The sequence below is a fragment of the Geotrypetes seraphini genome, chromosome 1, assembly GCF_902459505.1.
Source record: "Geotrypetes seraphini chromosome 1, aGeoSer1.1, whole genome shotgun sequence".
In the NCBI taxonomy this organism is placed as follows: Eukaryota; Metazoa; Chordata; class Amphibia; order Gymnophiona; family Dermophiidae; genus Geotrypetes; species Geotrypetes seraphini.
In genome coordinates this window covers 353,487,920-353,508,130 of record NC_047084.1, presented here as the reverse complement: position 1 = coordinate 353,508,130, position 20,211 = coordinate 353,487,920, and the positions used below count along the sequence as shown (strand labels likewise).

The following is a 20,211-nucleotide window of genomic DNA, read 5'->3' as shown; positions in this document are numbered from 1 at the left end:
CTCCACCATCTTCTTCCTATAGAGAATCTCCTGGAGTTGGGGATGTGATTCAAATCTTTCAATGCATACTGATACTGATCTTGAAACTCATGTATCTGCTTCAGTCATATGGCATTCCCATCAGATCCATCTCCTCCACAGATCTCTTCTAGAAGGTTATCTTTTACTAAATTTATCAGGCAATGGGAAAACTTTGCCTTTTAAACTGAAGTCAGACATTGAAGCCGAGAGCAGAGCTCTTGAGGTGTTAACTTTGAGCTTCATAAAGAGTTTTTAAAATTGCCTCTTCCTACTCTACTAAGGAGGCTAATGTTTAAGAACTGTGAGACTCCTCTCACCCTTCCCATAGATCCAAGAAAATTGACTTTTTGTATAGAATACAATTGCACAATTGCTACAGCAGCCTTTGCTGGTGGAATCCACTCTTTAAAAATCCTCCAGTACAAGAATATATGCTACTGCATCACTAGAACATGAAGGCCGCACCATGGATAAGTTTAACCACCGCCTCTTCCAGAACTCTATGTTGAACAGCAGAGTTCTCAACTATAATTTCTTTGTCATTCTATCTTAAACAACTTATAAAGAAGCTGGCTGATTTTGAGCAATACATTCCATGTGAACGACTTCCAGAATTTCAGGAGACTACTCATAGCCTATTTCTAACCATAGCCTACTTCAGACCAGAAAACTTATGGCAAGATCAGCTTTTGATGCAATTGATGTGACATCTAGAGCAATGTTCTTCAACCTTTTTACACCCATAGACCGGCAGAAATAAAAGAATTATTTTGTGGACCGGCAAACCACTAGGACTAAAATTTAAAAACCCCGTTTACGCCCCATCTCTGCGAGCTCGGTCCCCGCAAACCATCTGATCCCATCTGCACAAGCCGCAATTATATATTGAACGTATTTTATTAAAGTATAAAAAGAAACAATATTCTGAACAATTGTGATTTTATAAATACAAATATACAGAGCACGGACCAGCAAAACCCCTGTCTCCCCTCCCCTTCACATATATCCTCTCTACTATCAAGAAAACTGAACAAGCCAAGTTATTATAGAATGCTACATAGAAATATCATGCTAACAGAATACTGCAGTCCCCAGTTATGTCTCTAGCAGGATATATATTTCAAATTTGATATATTCTAATGACAAAATAGAAATAAAATTATTTTTTTCTACCTTTTGTTGTCTCTGGTTTCTGCTTTCATCTTCTTTTCACTCTTTTCCTTCCAGCATCTGCCCGTTCCATCCAATGTCTGCCCTCTCCCCCTTCCATATGTATCTGACTTCTTTATATGCCCCTCTTCCCTGTCCATCCAGCCTGTTCCTCCTCTCTCCTTTTTACATCATTCATTCCAGCTTCACTGCCTTCTTCATTTTTATCTCTCCTACACCAGATCTAGCATCTTTATCCCTCTCTCATTTCTCTGCTGACCCCCTTTCTAGCATTAATGTCTCTCTACTTTCTCATTCCTCTCTCCCCTTTCCCTCATCTGATCTCTCCATTCCACCCTGACCCCCTTCCCCTCCTGTAATCTCCCTACCAGCTGTTTCCTTCCTTTTTTCTTTCTCCCTTCCCTCCTTCCTTTTTTTCCTTCTCCCTTCCCTCCTCCCTCTATCCAACATTAACTCTCTTCCCATCCCTTTCCCTCCTCCCCTCCCAGCAGCATTTCTCCTTCTTCTCCCTTCCCTCCTCCCTCTATCCAACATTAACTCTCTTCCCATCCCTTTCCCTCCTCCCCTTCCAGCAGCATCTCTCCTTCTTCCCTTCCCTCCTCCCTCTATCCAACATTAACTCTCTTCCCATCCCTTTCCCTCCTCCCCTTCCAGCAGCATCTCTCCTTCTCCCTTCCCTCCTCCCTCTATCCAACATTAACTCTCTTCTCTTCCCATCCCTTTCCCTCCTCCCCTCCCAGCAGCATCTCTCCTTCTAACTCTCTCCAAGTCCAGTAACAGCTCTCCCTTTATCCAGCAGCTTCCCTGCCTCCTATAGTGGCTTCCTCCCCTTCCAGCAGCTCTCAGTACTTGCCTGCAGGAAGTTGCTGGTAAATCACTGCCCTGGCAAGTAGGAGAGCTGGTGGGAGGGGAGACAGCCACTGTGAAGGCTCCCCAGGATCTTGCTCGCACACGCTGACCATCTCCCTCCACCTGAATCTGCAGCTCTCTCCGCGGCCCTCTTCAGCAACTCGGCAGGGGCGGCGATCAAGACAGGCTGCCACGTCGGGACCTTCACTCTCTGAGTCCCGCCTATTTTGTTTCAACTTCCTGTTTCCAAACAGGCGAGATTCAGAGAGGGAAGGCCCCAACGTCGGCAGCCTATCTTAATCGCCTGAGGCTGGGAGGAACATTAATGAGCAGGAACCGCAGTCGGCAGGAAATTTAACTGCCGACTTGATCTCGCCGGCCCTGCGCAAAAATTTTCTGCGGACCGACACCGGTCTGCGGACCGGCAGTTGAAGAACTGTGATCTAGAGCATCGACTATCAGCCTCTTTTCAAAGCCGCGCAGCAACAGCCCCGAAGCCCTTTAAATCTCTATAGCAGGGGTGCCCACACTTTTTGGGCTTGCGAGCTACTTTTTAAATGACCAAGTCAAAATGATCTACCAACAATAAAATAAAAAAAATCCACAAAGCTCACTGTATGCATAGAAAATGTTAATCATCATTCCTATTCCAGGGTTTTTCAAAGAGGTCAAAGCAGATGACTCTAAGCACTATCACCTCAGTAACAACCATACAAAAATAGACAAATATACCCCCTCCCTTTTTACTAAACCACGATAGCAGTTTTTAGCGCAGGGAGCTGCGCTGAATGCCCAGCGCTGCTCTCGACACTCATAGGCTCCCTGCGCTAAAAACCTCTATTGCGGTTTAGTAAAAGGGGACCTTAGTGTAAAATATAGACAGCAGATATAAATTCAGACACATTTTGATCACTAAATTTAAAATAAAACCATTTTCCCTACCTTGTCTGGTGATTTCATGAGTCTCTGGTTGCACTTTCTTCTTCTGACTGTGCATACAATCTTTCTTCCCTTCTTTTAGCCTGTATGCTTCTTCTCCTCCAGACCTCATTCCTTCTCCCCAACTTTTCCTTCCTCTTCCCTGCCCTTTCTTTCTCTCTGCCTCCCTTTCTTTTTTTTCTGTTTCTCTTCTTTCCTTCTTTTTCCCTGCCCTCCCCCAAGCCACTGCCACTGCCATTACCATCGGGGACCAGGACCCAAACGCCACCAATAACAGGCCCCAAGCTCTCCCTGCTTCGACCAACCAGCATTCCTCTCCCCGACGTCAATTCTGCCGTCGGGAAGAGGAAGGCTGATCAACCCAAGATCGTGATCAACCTATTGGGGGAAATGCTGCCTGGTCCTGCCTTCGCGGAAACAGAAAGTAGGCAGGACCCGGCAGGAACAAGAACAAATGCTTCACTAACCTGTCTCCCGCATTAGCCCGTAGCGAACGCTTGCTTCAGGGCTCTCAACATGTGCGTGCAGGCTTCCTTCTCCCCCCCCTCCCCCTCCCCGGACATAACTTCCGGTTTCGGAGGGAAGAGAAGAGAAGCCTGCACGCACACATTAGAGCCGGAGCATAAGTTCGCTAGGGGCTTGAAATCTCCAAGCGGTTTTTTTGGGTTTTTTTTTTAATGTTCAGCAGCGGCAGATGACAGCTGGGTGGACTGCCCAGCTAAAAGGCCCTAGGGAGAACACTGGAGAGGAAGGCTGATCGGCCTGTAGATCATGACGGCAACTACGAGTGCGATCGACTCGAGTTGCCTTCCTGAGCTACTGGTCGATCGCGATCGACGCGTTGGGCACCCCTGCTCTATGGGCTTCAGGGCCATTAGCACAGTGTAGCTGCTAGTGTGGCTTTGTAAAAATGTCTATTGCTATGAGATGTCTTGCATGGCTTCAAGTCTTTGATGTTGGACATTAATTTTCAAGATCGTTTAGCAATATTCCCTGTTTAGGTGAAAAGCTATTGGGAAACAAATTCAAGGATTGCCATGCAAAGACTTACTTGACATGAACAGAGCTGGGCTACCTTAATGGGGTCTAAGTCTAAGAATCAACCATCTAAATCTTCCCAGAAGCCTGCTTACTCTTCTTATAAGAGGCTTTATCCAGCAACCTCATCCACAGAAGAGGCAAAATCGCAGCAGCCTCAGAAACAGAATTCTGCTCTACAAAAATCAACTCTGTTTTTTTTAAGATGCTTCTAGAGAACATAGCTATAATTCCTCCAACTGAGCCACCTCCTCAACCCATCGAAAGCTGACTTCTTTTGTATCATCAACGCTGGACTCTCATTACCACAGACACTTGGGTCCTCAAAGTTATAACAGGAGGTTTACTCTCTTCATTTTATCACCATTCTCCAAACAACCCTTCAAGAGAGTCCTCTTTCACATCTCAGCAGACATCCCTTCTTCAGGAATCAAAGCTCTACTTCAACTAAATGCCACAGAACTAGTAACCCCCTTCCCAGAAAAATCAGGGGTTCTACTCCAGGTATTTTCTAATTTCCAAGAAGACGGGAGGACTTTGTCCCATTCTCAACCTCTGAGCTCTCAACAAATATCTAGTAAAAGAAAAGTTTTGCATGCTTTCCTCTGGGGGACTGTATACCCTCTCTAGATTGAAATGATTGGCTGTGCTCTCTAGACTTCAAAGAGGCCTACACTACACATACATTCCCATACATCCTGACCACTGGAAGTTTCTTTGTTTTTGTGTAGGCCATCATTATCTCCAATACAATGTTCTGCCATTCGACCATGCTTCTTCTCCAAAAGTATTCATTAAAGGCCCAGATTCTGTATAGGCGCCCAGTTTCAGAAGCTGACGGGCCGTCCTTACAGAATCATGCCTAAGCCTGCTTTAAAAGAAAACAATTCTCTAACCAATGTCCATTGTTACAGATGTTCAGTTACAGAATCAGTTTGCCGTTAAGCTTATGGCGCGGCAAGGGATCTCCCCTGCCACAATAAGGTTTAGCAGCAACCTGTCCGTCCTCCCCCCCCCTGCAAAGACTACTGGCAGAAGGGATGTCTTATCCCTAATGCCGGAACCCCCTCCTCACACCCCCAAATAGATCGCGTGGCAGGAGGGATGCACAACCCCTTTCTGCCCAGCACCCCCCCTTGTAGATCGCTGGCAGGAGGGATGCCCAATGCCTCCTTCCCGAACCCCCAATAGATCGCCCTAGACCCCACCCTCCACCCCCCACCTGGCCCCCCGCACCTTGCACTAGAACCCCTCCTAACCCCCACGGACTCCCCTCTAACATTTTTTGATAGCCGGACGGGTCTTCTGGCTTCGTCCCTTCTTGGTTTATTGTGGGATGCACTGAGGAGGGGGCCTAAGGTCTGATTGGCCCATGTGCCTAAGGCCCTCCTATGGGCAGGGGCCTTAGGCACATGGGCCAATCTAAGATTTCGGCTGTGTTTATGTTGATGTGTGGCGGTGTTCATTATTGTTGCTTGTTTTTGTATGCCGTCATGAGAATGTCAGAGCTTGATTTAGAGCAACAAACAAACATTAAATTTCTTGTTAAACTTGGCAAGAGTGGAAGTGAAATCAAGCACATGTTAGTCGAAGTTTATGGGGATAATGCTATGAAGAAAATGGCAGTGTACAAATGGATTAAACTTTTTTTCTAAGGGAGAGAAGCATCTCACTGATAAAGGTCAAGGCAGCCCTAGTAACAAGCAGAACTGATGAAAACATTGCCAAAAATTCATCTAATTGTGTGTCAAAATCGTTCAGCTAACTGTGATGAAGCATAACAGATCAAGTAAACATCGATAGAGAAACAGGAAAATCTTAACTGAAAATCTTGGCATGAAAAGCTGTGCTTAAAAATGGTCCTAAAGGAGAGTGAAAGTTTGCCAGATCTTTTTGAGAGGCAAGATGATGTTTTGGGCCGTGTTATCACTGGTGATCGCCAAAGTGCACAATGAAGTCAGCCAATTCTCCATGACCATAAAAAGTTCCGCCAGTCCAAATCAAGAGTTCAAAACAATGTAGCTAACCCTTTTTTTGATATCAGAGGGATTATTCATTATGAATTTTTAAACAACTGGACAAACAGTTAGTCAAGTTTTTACTATTTGGAAGTTCTGAAAAGGCTGCATGAAAAAAGCACAAAAATGATTAGAACTTTTCTTTTTTTTCCCATTTCTTTTAATCATTTTTTCATCTTACAACAAGTGTACAATATCACATCAATTAATTCATATACATCACTTGAAATTCGTTCTATCTTATTATTTCAGTACATATTTTTAAGCCCCCTCACACCCTCCATTTCCAACAATTATTGTAAATCAAACATATCATACATGTAATGAGTTCAAAATAATAATTAAACCAATAATATAGTAATATATCCCCCTTTCCCATTATACTAATTATACCTTTTAGTGTAAAAGGTGTCTATCATCTACAATATGTTATCAATGGCCCCCAAATATTTTTGAAATTATTTATAATTCCCTTTTTGTATGGACTAGTTGTTCTTTCCATTTTGTATATATGCCATAACGAATTCCACAGAAGGTGTAATTTAAGTCTGGTGTAATCTTTCCAATTTCCTGGTGATATGCTGAATGGCAACTCCTGTCATTATTAATAAAGTTTATTATTATTAGATGAAATTTGACTTTTTTATTCTCATGGATGTTCCAAATAGAATTGTATCATATGATAGAGCTACATGATTTTCTAATAAACAATTAATTTTGGGACCAACAACTCACTGACTTTTGCATCACAACAAAGCACCAGCTCACACAGCGATGTCTGTGAGGAAGTATTTTAGCCAGAAAACAAATAACTGTATTGGAACACCCTCCCTACTCACTTAATCTGGCCCCCAATTACTTTTTTTTCTTTACCTGAAGATAAAGGAAATATCTGAAAGGAAGACATTTTGATGACATTTAGGTACATCAGGATAATATGACAACTGCTCTGATGGTACATTCCAGAAAAAGAGTTCCAAAATTGCTTTGAATGATAGACTAGGCGCTGGCATCAGTGCATAGCTTCCCAAGGGGTGACCATAGTGATATTCAGCAATGAGGTATGTAGCACTTTATCTAGAATGAGTTCACGAACTTAATTTTCTGCCCTTGTAAACTGTTATTTGCAGACTGAGGGTTTTTAGGTATGCCTGAGTTGGTATACAAATTGTCTTGAATCATTTTTGACTGATCATAGTTTTTGCATTGTGAAAGGAAGTAAAAAATCTACATTCTTCCCTATATTGAATGGTGTCCCTCAGGGTTTTTCCCTATCAGCCATGTTATTTAATCTATTCCTGGCACCTATTGGTAAGGTGCTGATGGGGCTTGGGGTAAATATGGATTACGGTATATGTAGATGACTTGCAGTTTTTTATGGAATTTCTCTCTGATTGTGATCAAGGATTTCAGTTACTGTCAACTTATTTGTCTTCTATTGAAAATTGGTTAACATCAAGTTATTTGCATTAAAATATGCTCAATACAAAGATTTTGTGGTTATCTTCAGTTGGGATGTCGAATGCTCCTGCATACTTTTCATATACGAGGGTGAATCAAAAATTAAAGGCAATTGTATCTTAAGCTTTATCACTTCTATTCTGTGATGGACCATAGTGCTAATATTAATGCTTAACTAAAGAGTTATCCCTGATGCAGATAATATCAAAACATGATATAATGTCAGGCTTGGTTACTTTTGCAGAGATGTTCTGAATTTTTTGCAACAATTTCAATGATTGTGGATATTTGAAGACATTATGGGATTCTTTTACTAAGACACACTTTAAAACGGCTAGCAAGCCTTAGTAAAAGGACACCTATATTATCTATTTATTATGATGTATCAATGTTGATGAAATGTAATGAAAATACAAAATTGATAATTTTGCTTCATATTGTCCTCTCATGTTGAAGATCTATTATATATGGATTAACTAGAAGATCAGAGTTATTATATGATGATTGTTATAAAAAATAATATAGGCATGTTTTTCAAATATGTTATAGGCATCTAATATAATAAAATGGTAGACGCGCATGCGCACTAAAAAAAACGTGTTCCCTGAGATGTCCCGAAAATACGAGTGCGCATGCGCGCCTACAACGTCACCACAGCCTGCTCTCCGTCTCCACCTCGCGCCGCTGCAGGCCCCACACTCGCAACTCACACATCCGCTGCAGCCTAGCAACTCCGACCACAATCTTCCACCCTCAACCGCCTATGCCGGCTCAGGCTGGCGCGTTGAGGAGTCGGAATGCAGACCCGGAAGAGCGAAGGAAGCCTCACACTGAGCAACTGTATTTACACTGTGCAACGAGGCCTCTGCCACGGTCCCGGGTTTCCTCTCAGCCTACCCTTCTCGCGGTCTGGCCGGCTACCTTAGTCCCTTTGCCGCCGCCGCCACCCCCCTTCCCCTTCCCTACCCGCGGTCGGACAAAACTCTTGCCTCCAGCAGCCGACGCAGCACTGTAAACACGCTGCTTCGCGGCCTCTACTTGCACTTCATTTGCTCTTCCGTTTCTCTGATGACGTCATCAGGGACATGGAAGAGCAAATCGGGGCAGTAGAGGCCGCGACAGCAACGTTGTTTACAGTGCTGCAGCGGCTACTGGAGGCAAAGAGGTTTGTCGACCGCGGGAAAGGAAGGGGGTGGCGGCGGTGGCAAGGGACTAGGGGAGCTGGCCAGACCGCGAGAAGAGAAAATCCGCGTGGGCCACGAAGAGACAGGGAGGAACTGGAGCTGGAGAGGAAAGGGGCCTGCTTTGGGAAGGGCTGTGCTTGGAGGCAGACAGCTTTGCTTGGGGGGGAGACAGAAGGGGGGGCCACGGAGACACAGTCAGGGAGGAACTGGAGGGCCAGAGGGAAAGGGGTCTGCTTTGGGGGAGGGGTGTGCTGGGGAGGTAGATAGCTTTGCTATGGGGGGAGGAAAAAATGGGGGGCCACGGAGAGACAGTCAGGGAGGAATTGGAGGGGTAGAGGGAAAGGGGTCTGCTTTGGGGGGAGGGGTGTGCTGGGAGGCAGACAGCTTTGCTTGGGAGGGGAGACAGAAGGGGGACCACGGAGACACTGTCAGGGAGGAATTGGCAGGGTAGAGGGAAAGGGAGCTGCTTCGGGGGGGAGAGGGGTGTGCTGGGAGGCAGATCATTTTGCTTAGGGGGGAAGACAGAAGGGGGGCTACGGAGAGACAGGGAGGAACTGGAGGGGGAGAGGGAAAGGGGGCTGCTTTCTAGCACCCGTTAATGTAACGGGCCTTAAGACTAGTTCTGATATAAAATTACTAGTCTTTAAGCCCCATTACATTACGGGTGCTAGAATTATGTATGTCCTGTCTTTCTTTCTGTCTCACTCCCTGCCCTTGTGTCATTCTTCTTTTATTTCTGTCTCCCTCCCTCCTATTATTTGTCTTTCTTTCTATTTATCTATCTTTCTGCCCCCTATGCAGCATTTATCTCCCCTTATCCACCTTCCTGTACAGTAGCCATATCAGCATTCCCTCCCCTCCATTTCCTTGTGCATCAGCATTTCCCCCCTCCCTACTTCCCTGTGCAGCATTTTCCTCCCTCGGGCTAGAATATATGTGTGTGTGTCTGTCTTTATTTCTTTCTCTCTCTGTCTCCTTAGCCACTTTTTCCTGTCCATTCTCCCTTCTTTTTACCTCCCCTGTGTCCACGCCCCACCCTTTCACTGCTCCCTTTATCCAGCAACAGCCCTTCCCCCTTTGTTTTACCTCCCCCCTGTCCATCAGTACCTCTTCCTTCCTCCCCCCTGTCCAACAATAGGCATCCCTTCCTTTTTCCCCCTGTCCATCATCACCTCTTCCTGCTCCCATCTGTCCAGCAGTAGGCCTCCCTTTATTTTTTCCCCCTGTCCATCAAGCATCTCTTCCTGCTCCCCCTGTCCAGCAGTAGGCATCCCTTAATTTTTTTCCCCCTGTCCATCAGCACCTCTTCCTGCTCCCCCTGTCCAGCATTAGGCCTCCCTTCATTTTTCCCCCCTGTCCACCACCACCTCTTCATTGCTCCCCTTATCCAGCAGCAGCCCTTCTCCCTTTGTTTTATCTCCCCCCCTGTCCATCAGCACCTCTTCTTGCTCCCCCTGTCCAGCAGTAGGCCTCCCTTCATTACCCCCCCCTGTCCATCAGCAGGTCTCCCTTAATTTCCCCCGCTGTCCATCTGCACCTCTTCCTGCTCCCCTTGTGCAGAGTTTTTTAATAATCGGATAGAGTCATTGCGGCCCCCCCCCACCCCCCCCCCGCTCCCCTTCACTTGTAATGTCGGCGATCAAGAAGCCTGTGCAGCAGTCTTCACACGCTGCTTCGGGTCCTTCTACTGCGCTTATTTGCTCTGCGCGTCTCTGATGACATCATCAGAGACGCGGCAGAGCAAATCAGGGCAGTAGAAGAGCCTGAAGCAGCGTGTGAAGACTGCTGCACAGGCTTCTTGAATCGCCGGGTAGGTATTCAGGTCAGAGGCAAGGGAAGGGGTGTGAGCGGCAAAGAACTCCTCTGGTCTGTTGCGGAGGGCGGCCCGGCTCGATTTATTGATTCGTTGGGGGGGGGGGAATGCGCTTTGTTGGGGGGAAGGGTAGGCAGACGCGGGGACCGTCCAGTTCAAGAGAGGAGCCGGGGGTGAGGAAGGCCGCCGCAGCTATGGAAATTTTTTTTTTTATTTGAAAGCCGCCGCCGGGGCCGCGCATGCGCAATTGTTTTTTTTCGCTCACGGAACACGTTTTTTTTTAGTGCGCATGCGCGGCTTACCATTTTATTATATTAGATTAGATTCCCCACATGTGTAAGATAGTATAATAAAAATGGAAGACAAGCAAAACTGAATTAACCTATCCCATCTCATAGATGACACTCCAGTTCCCATTTCATTGTTATTCCAATATAAATATTTGTTTAAACACAGAAAGTTTTCAGAAAGCTAAAAAAGAAGGCAAGATTCATTAGATCTGTATTTTTTTAGCCATTTACATTTATGCTTTTTGTTTTGTTTTTGTCTGGCTTACAGCTGTTTGTAAAAGTGGTGGATATCCTTGACCATGAGCTGTATCTGAATAGTGAGATAGTTGATGGGAGCACTGAAGGGCAGGAGCAAAACTGGTGCCGTCCACAGATAAGCAAGTGCCTTCCAAAAGAGAAGCAGGTGTACATGACGGCCAAGAACACCAGCACCAGAACAGTCCTTTGATGTAAGCATACAGCATGAGTTTTGGAGTCTTGTGTTCCCCATGGTTTATACTTTCAGTTTAGCACTGTGCTCACTTGCATGAGTTGATGCCCGATCACAGAGATTCAATCTGCACTGTTGTCACAATAAACCAAAGATGCAATGGGCAAAATGGGTATTAAAAAAAAATAATATAATCATATATAAATAAGCAAAAGCACAATGTAAATCATACTGCACTGTACATATGAGTCAGCATAATCCTGCCTCTTACAGCTGGAGGGGGAGGTGTCCATTACCAGCTGGCAGGGGTGTCCAACCTGCGGCTTACAAGACAGCAGCTCTTTATGCAAAAAAGAGGTGCAAGGAGAATCTTCCATAGCTGTCTCACAAAGGTCTTGAAATTTACTATCCTCATCTATACATATGTAAAGAAGAGCAATTCAAAGAGTGGACATAGTGAGTGGGCTGTTGATAAGCAAATCTATCAGCTAAATCCAATTGAGGTCCTTTAAATTTCCATTGGGTTGCAAAAATGCTTAAGAAGAGACAAATTCAGATATTTCCAGTTAATTATTCTATCCAGACCATGTTGAAAGTCTGCATTTTTATGTACTGGCAGCAGATTGATAGAGCCAACATTAAACTCCCATCGTGAGTCTTGTCTTTCCACAGCTTTGTAAGAGGACATACAAGAACACTAGATTGTAGATGAGCTAGTAAGGACTGTGCAGTAGTATGTAAAATATAGTTTAAATGACTTGGGGCACCAACGTGCCTTTGTAGTTGGAATTGAGTGAAGTATTTTGTGCAGTCCCGCTCGAGGGTCGTGGGCGATGTGGTGTTTTCTTCTCCACCCCCGGGTGTTTACCGTCTTGCTGCAGCATTTGCTCAAAGCCACGGGCAGCGGATCCTATGTGCCTCTTGCGGCTGACCCAGAAGTGTTCCCTCTGACGTCGCATATCAGCCACAGGGGGTGCATGGAAGCTGCTGCCCGCGGCTTTGAGCGAACGCTGCAGCAAGATGGAAGAGGGAGCAGGCAGGATGGTAAACACCTGCGGCACAGAAGGGAGGTAGAAGGGTGTGTTGAGAGGGAGGCGCTGCCCGTGGCTTTCAGCAAAAAAATGACTAGCAGTGAGGAGGGAGCCGGCCTGAAGGTAAACACCCGAGGCACAGAAGGGAGGGAGGGAGAAGGGGAGACTTGAGAGGACTTGAGAGTGAGGGAGCACAAACTTAGGAAAAATGATGGAAGGAAGGAGGGAGGGGCATGAACTTAGGACACAGAATGAAGGGAAAGATAGAGGGGAGCATGAGCCATAAGATGGAAGAATGGAGGGAGTGAGGGAAAGAGATGCAGAGGTGAGGGAGATAATAGAAAGCGAGAATTGGGTGTCTTGAGAGAGGGAAAGAGATGGTGCAATTGGGGAGATAAAGAAAGAGGAAAACTGTTGGGCATAGAGAGGAGGGACGGAGACAGAGAGAGAATTATTGGACATGGTGGTGGGAGAGGAGTGAGATAAAGATGCATGGGCGTAGAGAGAAGGGGGAGAACATGCTGGGCCAAGGAAGCCTCCTGGACCTTTTTTTTTTTTCGGTGGGGAGGGTATTAAAGAAGTGCCAGATTGGGCATTGGGGGGGGGGAGAGCTTATGGGACCAGAAACAGAGGACAGAGAGAGAGAGAGATGGTGGGCAATGGTCTGAAGGGAGAGAAGTTGGACCTGGGGTGGTGTGAAGGAAGAGAGAAAGAGATTCTTGAAGGGAGAACTGTTGGGAAAAGAAAGAAAGAAATGGTGGACCTGGGGAAGGGAGGCAGGCAGGCAGGGGGAGAGATGGGATGGAGGCAGTTTGGAAGAGAAAGGGAGATAAGTTGGATCTGGGCATGGAGGGAGAAATATTAGACCTGTGGGATGAAAGGCAGAGAGATGCAGCATCTCTCCTTTTTTTTCTCCATTTCATTATTCAGCATCAAGGGGGGGAGGGAAGAAGAAAAACAGAAAAGAGAGGGAGCAAAATGTTGGACCATGGAGATAGAGGAGGAGAGATGGAACCATGGAAGGGCAGGAGAGAAGAGAGCTTAAGGACATAAGGACATAAGTAGTGCCTATGCTGGGTCAGACCAAAGGTCCATCCCGCCCAGCAGTCTGCTCGCGCGGCGGCCCATCAGGTCAAGGACCTGCATAGTAATTCTCTATCGCTACCCCTCAATCCCCTTTTCCTTCAGGAAATCATCCAATCCTCTATCTATACCCTTCAATCCCCTTATCCTTCAGGAATTCATCCAAACCCTTCTTGAAACCCTGTAGCGTACTCTGTCGTATCACACCCTATGGAAGCGCATTCCAGGTGTCCACCACCCTCTGGGTGAAGAAGAACTTCCTAGTATTGGTTCTGAATCTGTCCCCTCTTAACTTTTCCGAATGCCCCCTCCCCCCCTTGGGATAAGATGATGCTAGGGGATGGAAAGAAAGGGACAGGGAGTTATAGCCTGACCAGTGGAGAGAGGGAGGGGGATTCTGAAAGTGGTGAGCCATGTGGATGAGATCAAAAGAGAGATGACAAGATGAGTGAGAGAGCAGTGAGTACAATGGTAGAAATGTAGTAATGGGGAGTAGATAGAAGGGAATAGGAGGCTGGGAAAGGAGTGAGATGGGAAATGGGAGAGCTAGGGACTGAGAGAAGATGGAGAATTGAGAGGTAGCTGAGCATTTAAAAAGAAGAAGAGTGAGAAAGAAGGCAAGATTTGAGTAGACAGAGGCAGAAAAGTAAAACTTAAGAAAGCTGAAAGGGAAAAATCAATACGCTGGAGACAAGCATAAGAAGGAAATAGAACGAGAGAAGAGGAGAAAAAAAATGGACAGCAGACACTGTAAAGATAATTAGTTGATGATAGAGAAAAAGCAGAAAGAGAAACTGGGACCAAGATGATGGAAAAACAAAACATCCAGACAACAAGGTAGAAAAAATTGTTTTATTTTGAATTTATTAACTGGAATATGTTATCTTTGGGATATGTGCATCACAATTATTTTTGTATTCAGTGGCGTAGTCATATACAGCTGATTTGGAGGAGGGACTAGAGCCCAAAATTAGTGGATGGGCACCAAAGTTTCTCCCTGCCTGAGTGCAATTTATAAATACTTGAGATAGTGGGGATTCCCAAGCCCTGCCAACTGAAGACATCTTCCTCTAGTCTGGCAACTCAAAATCTTCAAGCTTTGCAGCCAATGGTAATATCCTCAAGTTGCCCCTGCTTTCATGGATGCATGAAAGCCAAGGGAGGAGGGAAGGCAGCAGCTCTGCAATATTGCTGCCAACTGCAGAACTTGGGAAATTGGAGGGGGAGGAGGTGGCTGTCAGTTGGTGTGAGGCTTGGGGATCCCTACTAGCTACAGCAGGGGAGATATTCATTTTGAGGGAGCCTAAGCTCAAAGTGGGAGCCCAAAAAAGCAGTAATATTTACCCTGATTAAACGATCCTCCACGTGCGCTGCTGACAGCTGATTCAGCATCCCTGCTTATCAGAATGGGGATGCGGAAGCCTGTGGCTGCTCCCATTGTCAGCGGTGTACATGGAGGATCACTCAGTCAGGATCACTGCTTTTTTGGGTTCCTCTCCACAGTGTCCCTTTAATGAAGGTTTATTATTAGATACGTACATCTTCTATATTAGTGATTGCAAATTTGGGACCTGCTCAACCTTTTTTTTGGCTCATCAGCTAGTGTTAGTATTTGTGCAGCCCCAGAAAAAATTTTTTCAGCCAATGCGACCCAGGGAAGCCAAAAGGTTGGACATCCCTGGTTTAGATGGTCCCTGGCATTTGCACAATCTGAGGTGAATCCCAGTGTGAATCCAGTTCCCATCTATTATAATTGTGATCCTTGGTTGACAGAACTTTTAAATTGCTTTACCCCCTTCCCTTTGTATCAGACACAACTGAGAGTTGTCATCATATGCCAGCCTGTCTTCATGTGTCTAATTCGCCCTTTGCAGAGCTGAGTGTTAGAAACATAGAAGGCAGATAAAGACCATATGGGCTATTTAGTCTGCCTATCCATGCCATCTGCTATCCCTTCCTCTCCCTTAGAGATTCAATGTATTTGTCCCAAGCTTCATTCCTTCTTGTTTATACTAACTAGGTTCTCACATGACTAAATAGCTTTCCATTCTAAAAATGACCATGCACCTTTTCCCCACACAATTTCACCCTCTGATATTTAAGCTTGAAAGCTAATATTTGATTACACATTTTTTAACAAAAAAAAAATCCGTCTATCTGTCTTTATCATAACAGTAGCTAGGAAAAAGAAATCAACAAATTGAATCAAGATGGGATGGGATGGCTTGTCATATAAATATCTCAGTAACAGCAGGATCCAAGATGTTGTCATCCTGCTAGGATGCTGTAGTGTTGTGTGTTTCCTTTATTCATTTCCTAACATGGGAGTCTGGCATGAAAGTGAGGAAGTGTAAAGGCAAGAAGTGGGTACATCCCCTTCCCTCTGTGGCCACTGCTAAGCCAATTAATACTTACTTCACCAGCACTGGAACAAAGTTGTATCTGGAGTGAAAGGGGCTACTGAGACTGTCAACTGAAGGAGACAGTTTGGAGTGGTCTCCTTGCCCAGATATCACACTTAGCCTGGAATTATATCTCCTACTGCCACAGTTTCAAGCTACTAGCTCACTTTCTTGTGAAGTTCTACAAGCACTCCTAGAGGGAATGGCCTTGGCCGACATGTGGGGTAGAGAATGAGTCCAAGCTTTGATTGCCTAGAAGTAGTACTGGAAAAGTTTCTGAAGATGTGGCTGTAATGCACCCTCGTGGGGAAGGCTTCACATTGAAGGAAACTCCTGGAGCTGAAGGACCAGAGGCTAGTACTACAGAAGATAATCAGATGTCAAGTTATACCTTAAGCTTTGTTTCAGAAACTGTCTGATATGACTCCAGAAGCTATCTTGTTCTGAATATCAGATTTAGCTAAGATGTTGTTAACCAATTATGCTCAAAAGGTTCACAGAAGAATCAAATTCTATTGTCAACCTAGGGCAACAAAATTACCATGGCATGCTCAGAATAATGAGCATGCAAATTAATGCCATGTTAAAATTGTGTTATTAATTGGCTGTTCACTGTTCTATGCTAATTTTCCTGCCAGTACCTGAGTGCTGATTGGCTCAGGCTAACATCAATTTAGGATTGAGAGGCAGGCAGTAGCTGCCAATTAGTTTACCCAGAGGTGGAGAAAGAAAGAGGCACAAGCAAAGTTGGAGCATCATAAAAAAGGCAGCAGTAGCTACCAGCAAGGTCAGTGTTCCACCCCTGCCCATGTGTGTACCCTTGGAGTATGTGTGCCATGTATTAGGAAAACCCCTCCCCCTTGTTTGTTCTAGCTTTAAATTCTTTAATTTGGGACATTCTGAATAACCTGGAAATCCAGGAAATAAAAATTTGTACAGAAATTTTTTTTTTAATCTTTATTCATTTTTACATCTTACAACAAGTGTATCAATAAATTGACAATTGAAATGAAATACATCACTTGAATTTCTGTCATATTTAACAATAATACATAAAATTTAACCCCGTCCCTCCCAACCCTACCATAACATATGTAATCAAATATATCCTATGAAATATTCTTTTTTACTGATCTAAACATTTAATAAAATTCAGATTTCCCCCCTCCCATCCCTTCACTTGTATTGTACTTATGATGGAAAAATGGTATCTATTCATTACAATAATTTGTCAATGGCCCCCATATCTCAAAATTTGTTATAATTCCCTTTTTGTATGGCTATTGTTCTCTCCATTTTATAGATGTGACACAATGAGTTCCACCAAAAACTGTAATTAAGCCTGCTCCAATTTTTCCAATTATGCAGACATTTTTAAGATATCTGCTTTTGTAAATGATTTTTTTGGTTCATGTTTTAAACCCAAAGAAGTCCTTGTCAACTTTACTAGAGATCTTTATGGAATTCAGAGATTTCTCTGGTTTCAAATTAAACTTTGGGAACATTGAAATTTCTTAGTACACAACCACATGTTAATATTAGATGGCTTCAGAACTGCCCATTGAAACAAGCTCAAGATTTTTTTAGTTGCTTGGGAATGCAGTTATCTACCAATACTTCCCGGTTGTACCATTTAAATATTACTCACCTGTTTAGCATTACTAAACAGTGTTTATGATAATGGTCGATGCTTCCTTTATTGCTTCTGGGGAGGATTAGTTCGTTTAATATGATCCTTTTCCCTAAGTGGCTATATTTTCTACAAACCCTTCCTTTATATTTAAAGACTAATGATATTCAACATCTCCACAAGCAATTAATATCCTTTTTTGGGGGGAGAGCAGAGAAACCAAAAATTAAATTTTCCACTTTAATAGGTAACAGGCGAAGAGGAGGATTAGGTGTATCAGACATGAAGTTATATAATATGACTTGTCTGCTAAGACATCTGGGTGATTGGCTATTTGATGGTGCAGATGATACTCCATTCCAACTACAAAGGCACTTTTGTGCCCCAAGTCATTTAAACTATATTATACATGCTACTGCACAGTCCTTACTAGCTCATTTACAATCTAGTGTTCTTGTATGTCCTCTTATAAAGCTGTGGAAAGACAAGACTACACGATGGGAGTTTAATGTTGGCTGTATCAATCTGCTGCCAATACATAAAAATGCAGACTTTCAACATGGTCTGGATAGAATAATTAAGTGGAAATATCTGAATTTGTCTCTTCTTAAGCATTTTTGCAACCCAATGGAAATTTAAAGGACCTCTTAGGGCCTCAATTGGATTTAGCTGATAGATTTAGCTGATAGATTTGCTTATCACTATGTCCACTCTTTGAATTGCTCTTCTTTACATATGTATAGATGAGGATAGTAAATTTCAAGATCTTTGTGAGACAGCTATGGAAGACTCTCCTTGTACCTCTTTTTTGTTTGTAAGCCCCAGAAAGATTTGCTCACAGTGGCTTCTTCCTAGAATATGGATTTAAGACAACTTGTAACCTCAGCAGATCTATATGGTTACTTTGGAGTGTTCCTTCCTGGGTAGGCAGTAGTGATTTGCGGAAATACCAATATAGAGTTATTTTAACAGCTTATATCTCTCAACATAGATTGTTTCAAATGGGCTGCACAGTTACTCCAAATTCTTTGAAATGTCAGGGTGATACCAGTTCCTGTTTCCATGCTTTTTGGGAGAGCCCCAAAGTTAAGTCCTATTGAAGATCTATTATAAAATATATAGAACGTATTATTCAACAATCTATTAATTTTCTCCCAGGGGGCATACTATTGGGTAATGTATCTTCTTCGGGGATATGGGGGAACGGAGAGCGGGACTCGGTTATGAAAGTCTACATTCTGGGGATGAAGCTACTAATAGTAGATTTAAAATAAACTGGAGAAAATATTTCTTAACACAACATTTCATTATTGGAGAATGTAGGGAAATCAGTTTGCTTAGCAGGGTTTGAAAAAGATTTGGCTAATTTCCTAAAAGAGAAGTCCATAGGCCATTATTGAGATGGCTTATTCCTAGGATAAGCAACATAAAATCTGTTTTACTATTTGGGATCTAGCTGGGTACTTGGGACCTGGGTTGGCCACTGTTGGAAACAGGATACTGGGCTTGATGGATCTTTGATCTGTTCCAATATGGCAATTCATATGTTCAGTCCTGGACACAGATTACTGTCTCATCTCATTGTCATTGGTGCAATAGGTTACATGATTTGTTATTAATAGAACTTCATGAGGACTGTCTCACTTTTAAGCAGGGTGGATTTGATTTACCGTATTTTCACGCAAATAACGCGCACCCGTGTATAACGCGCACACGGGTATAGCGCGCAGAAACCACAATATTATGTATAAAAACTTTTGTATACCGCGCTCACGGGTATAACGCGCATGCTGCCCGACTGTCCTTTCGCCCGCCCCGACTCTCCTCTGGCCACCCCGACTCTCCTTTCGCCCGCCCCGACTCTCCTCTGGCCACCCCGACTCTCCTTTCATCCTCCCCGACTCTCCGTGCGCTGTCCCGACTCTCCGTTTACCCGCCCTGCCCTGCCCCCCCCCCCCCGGCAGGACCACTCGCCCCCCCACCCCCGAAGGACCGCCGACTCCCCGACAATATCGGGCCAGAAGGGAGCCCAAACCCTCCTGGCCACGGCGACCCCCCTACCCCCACCCCGCCCGACGCCCGATTCACCCCCCCCCAGCAGGCCCGCTCGCACCCCCACCCCGAACGACCGCTCGCACGCGCTCCCACCCGCACCCGCGATCGGAGCAAGAGGGAGCCCAAGCCCTCTTGCCCGGCCGACTCCCCGACAATATCGGGCCAGGAGGGAGCCCAAACCCTCCTGGCCACGGCGACCCCCTACCCCCGCCCCGCACTGCATTACGGGCAGGAGGGATCCCAGGCCCTCCTGCCCTCGACGCAAACCCCCCTCCCTCCCTCCAACGACCGCCCCCCCCCAAGAACCTCCGACCGCCCCCCCAGCCGACCCGCGACCCCCCTGGCCAACCCCCACGACACCCCCACCCCCCTTCCCCGTACCTTTGCTAGTTGGCCGGACAGACGGGAGCCAAAACCCGCCTGTCCGGCAGGCAGCCAACGACGGAATGAGGCCGGATTGGCCCATCTGTCCCAAAGCTCCGCCTACTGGTGGGGCCTAAGGCGCGTGGGCCAATCAGAATAGGCCCTGGAGCGTTAGGTCCCACCTGGGGGCGTGGCCTGAGGCACATGGTCGGGTTGGGCCCATGTGCCTCAGGCCACGCCCCCAGGTAGGACCTAAGGCTCCAGGGCCTATTCTGATTGGCCCACGCGCGTTAGGCCCCACCAGTAGGCGGAGCTTTGGGACGGATGGGCCAATCCGGCCTCATTCCGTCGTTGGCTGCCTGCCGGACAGGCGGGTTTGGCTCCCGTCTGTCCGGCCAACTAGCAAAGGTACGGGGAAGGGGGGTGGGGGTGTC

The 20,211-nt window shown here is 45.4% G+C and overlaps 1 protein-coding gene across 1 annotated transcript in view; it reads left to right on the top strand.

Annotated features, from left to right (window-relative positions):
- The window catches only part of FAM47E (family with sequence similarity 47 member E), a 133,471-nt gene that overhangs the window by 38,456 nt on the left and 74,804 nt on the right, over nucleotides 1–20,211 (top strand). Inside the window, exon 3 of the mRNA XM_033960519.1 lies at nucleotides 11,052–11,227. Coding sequence (XP_033816410.1) covers nucleotides 11,052–11,227 — 176 coding nt within the window. The remainder of the gene's footprint in view (nucleotides 1–11,051; nucleotides 11,228–20,211) is intronic.